Source organism: Arachis ipaensis, chromosome B07 (genome assembly GCF_000816755.2).
Source record: "Arachis ipaensis cultivar K30076 chromosome B07, Araip1.1, whole genome shotgun sequence".
NCBI classification, from domain to species: Eukaryota; Viridiplantae; Streptophyta; class Magnoliopsida; order Fabales; family Fabaceae; genus Arachis; species Arachis ipaensis.
In genome coordinates, this window is record NC_029791.2 from 8,490,600 (window position 1) to 8,493,750 (window position 3,151).

General features: G+C 33.9%; 1 protein-coding gene across 1 annotated transcript in view; it reads right to left on the reverse strand.

Annotated features, from left to right (window-relative positions):
• LOC107609733 (probable sodium-coupled neutral amino acid transporter 6) overlaps window positions 1-2,210 on the reverse strand; it is a 2,965-nt gene extending 755 nt beyond the window's left edge. The window contains exons 1-4 of the mRNA XM_016311754.2: window positions 1,734-2,210; window positions 1,176-1,328; window positions 807-1,010; window positions 263-731 (exon numbers count right to left, since the gene is read on the reverse strand). Coding sequence (XP_016167240.1) covers window positions 263-731; window positions 807-1,010; window positions 1,176-1,328; window positions 1,734-2,103 — 1,196 coding nt within the window. The 5' untranslated portion in view covers window positions 2,104-2,210. The remainder of the gene's footprint in view (window positions 1-262; window positions 732-806; window positions 1,011-1,175; window positions 1,329-1,733) is intronic.

Sequence of the window (3,151 nt, forward strand, 5' to 3'; positions counted from 1 at the left end):
TTAAAATATTTTATATACAATTTTATTTTTTATATGTAATTATAATCATAACATTTGTTATATATAAATATATATAACATTCATAATATATATTGTTTTACAATAAGTAAAATTTATTTGTTGAACAGTCCCATTAAATGATGGCTAAAATTAAAAGAAAAAACTAATGCCCCAAGAGTTTCTCTTTGTATAAATGATTATAAACATAATATGATTGATTTATATTTCTGACTTAAAACACTTAGAGCAGGTAATAAAGTACCTTAAAACAATTGAAGCAGGGAAGATGAAGGCAAGGCAGACAGCAGAAGTTGATCCAAGAAATTGAAAGAAGTACCAAATATCTGGAAGTGCTATAGCAAAAACATAGCTAGACACCAACAAAGCGAGAGTAATGGTAAGAAATCTCTTGTTGTCTGTGGAAAGAAGAGGCTTCTTGGGGAAGAGGAACTCATCAATGTTGGCTCTCAATGAGAAGTTGAGCAAAGGGAACACCAACATCACATGGAAAGCATAGCTCAAACGGACCAAAGTGTTAAGCAATGAACTAACAGCAGAACCAGTAGCATTCTGATCAAAGTTTATGAGAATGTCTGATTCTATTGAATCACCAAACAACAGGTACCCAAATAGCCCTATTGCAAAGTATATTCCGGCACACAGCAACAATGCTATTCTAACCGCTTTTGTCATGTCTGATGGCTTCTCAAGCTCAAAACCAATTGGATGTACTGCAAAACATGGATCAATCTTAGCAAAATAGTAATGTTATGGCCAAGAGTATCTTTCAATGAAAAGATGAGTACCATTGAAATGGAAAGTGTAGGCTGTGACAATGACAGGAACAGCTGTGAAGAGATCAAAGAAAGAAGTATTTTGATCCAATTGAGGAAGCAATCTAGGCGTTTGTGTGTGTCCTTGCACAATAGCAATAATAGCCATAACCGAACATATTCCAACAAATGCCACAGCAAGAAACGTTGATATTGCAGAGCTGAATTTCAACGACTCTGCCAAAAGAAACCAAAATATAAGCATGCATGTTACACATATGGCGCACATGCACCATACTAAGTCTCATAAATTTAAACGTATTAAGACGTGAATATCTATTGTGTTAAATAATTTATTTAAATATATTAAATTATCTAACCATTATCAACTGTGATATTTACCTACCCGACGGAACATGACCAAGGGAAGCATAACAAAAATCAAGACAATAAGGAGTGCAAATTCACGAGAATTCCACCATTGAATTCCAAACCATTGCTGCAAGATTCCCAAGTGTACTTCTCCTTCTCCTTGCTTCCCAGAAACAACATCACCTGTTCACTCAAAAATAACGTTATTAAACCCGGACAATAATTTCAAATAAAACAAACCAAAAACCCAATATTTTTAATTTAAACAAAAAATAAGTTATTAGATGTATATTAAAATTACTCACCAAAAATTAGTTATTAGTACAAAATATATCAAAAATGAATTAAACAACATATATTTATACATAAAATAATTAGTGTACAAATAGTATTTTTTAAAAAAATAACTAAAGCTAAAAAATTTTGCTGAAGCTAAATTCTCACACTAATTATAGATTTTTTTTTTCTTAAATTAGCTAAAATATTCTCCGCCTCGAATTCATAACAACTAATAAGGAAATTAATTTAAGTAAGCTTATTTGATTACTTGAGAAAAGAAAATCAAAACAAATAAAGAAACATGCTTACCGATAATAATTAAGTACATAATTAAGCATCCAAGGTTAGTGATTATAACACCGACTTGTGCAGCAACTGCTCCTAACGAACCAAACGCCTCTCTCATCACGCCGGCATACGTCGTCGTTTCCCCGGAATGCGTGAACCTCATCAGAAACTCCACCGATATCTCCGCCAGAATCGCCGTTACAAATATCATCAAGAACGCCGGAACTACTCCTAGCACCTTCATCGTCGCCGGAACTGACATAATTCCCGCGCCAATTACGCTCGTGGCCACGTTGAACACGGCACCGGATACCGTCGCCGGGGGCACCTCTTGCGCCACCAGCTTAGTAGCTGGCAAGAGTGGGACGCGTGCTCCGGCCACCGGGGACATTTTCACGGAAAATATGTCACCGGAAGAGAAATAAGAGAGAAGAAGAAAGGAAGCAGCAGAAGCAGCTTTATTTTGCAGAAATTATTATTATTAACGTACAAAACCAGTGTTGGTTTTTATAGGCACGTGAGATGAATGATTGGGGTGTTTGGATTACCAATAATGCCCTCAGAATGTGCACGTGCTAAACGTGAAGGCGTTATGGGGGAGAGGGGTAGGATTGTAATTCCGATGAGGAGGTTCTGCGTGGTGCTTTTTGTTTGGTTAGTATAATATGCGATTGTGTGAGAGACAGGTTGGAATGGTGAATGGGGACGCGCAATGAATGTGGACGGAAAAGTGGTTGATGTGAATGTTATACCCTTTTCCAGTTTTCCTCTTACTATTCGGCTATTGGCTTATAAGATGGCGTTCAACGTTTCTGTTTATGTCTTATTTGAATAAAAAAAAAATTATTTAACTTTAATGTAATTCTACGTGAAGTCAAAGTTAAATAATTAACGAAATGTCCTATATGACAGCAATACAAGAATAAGATCGATGATATAGAAAATAAGTACAAGCTCTAGAGACACAAAGTCAACTCTGGATGCAATAATATATTTATTTATTATTTTTTTTACAATTTAAATGAAATATTTTCTATAGAACTAAGGAGAATAATAAATAAATGTATTGATGCATTTATGGTTGATTTTGTGCATCTAGAGCTTGTACTTGTTCTCTAAATTATCGATTTTGTTCTTGTACTGCTGTCATGTAGGACATTCCGTTAATTATTTAACTTTGACCTTATGGTGGGACTATGTTAAAGTTAAATGAAATTTTTTTTGATTCAATTAGGACACTTTAAACCTTAAAGGACTAAATCAGGATTACCCAAACGTAAGGAACTAATTTAATACTTTATCCTTTTGAAAAATATGAATACAAATTGCAAATTATTACTAACCAAATATCAACAAAAAATGATAATATTTGCTGATTAATGTAGTATTGCTTTTATATATTAGCACTCTTTTTATTTTATTTTTGTTCTAAATTAAAT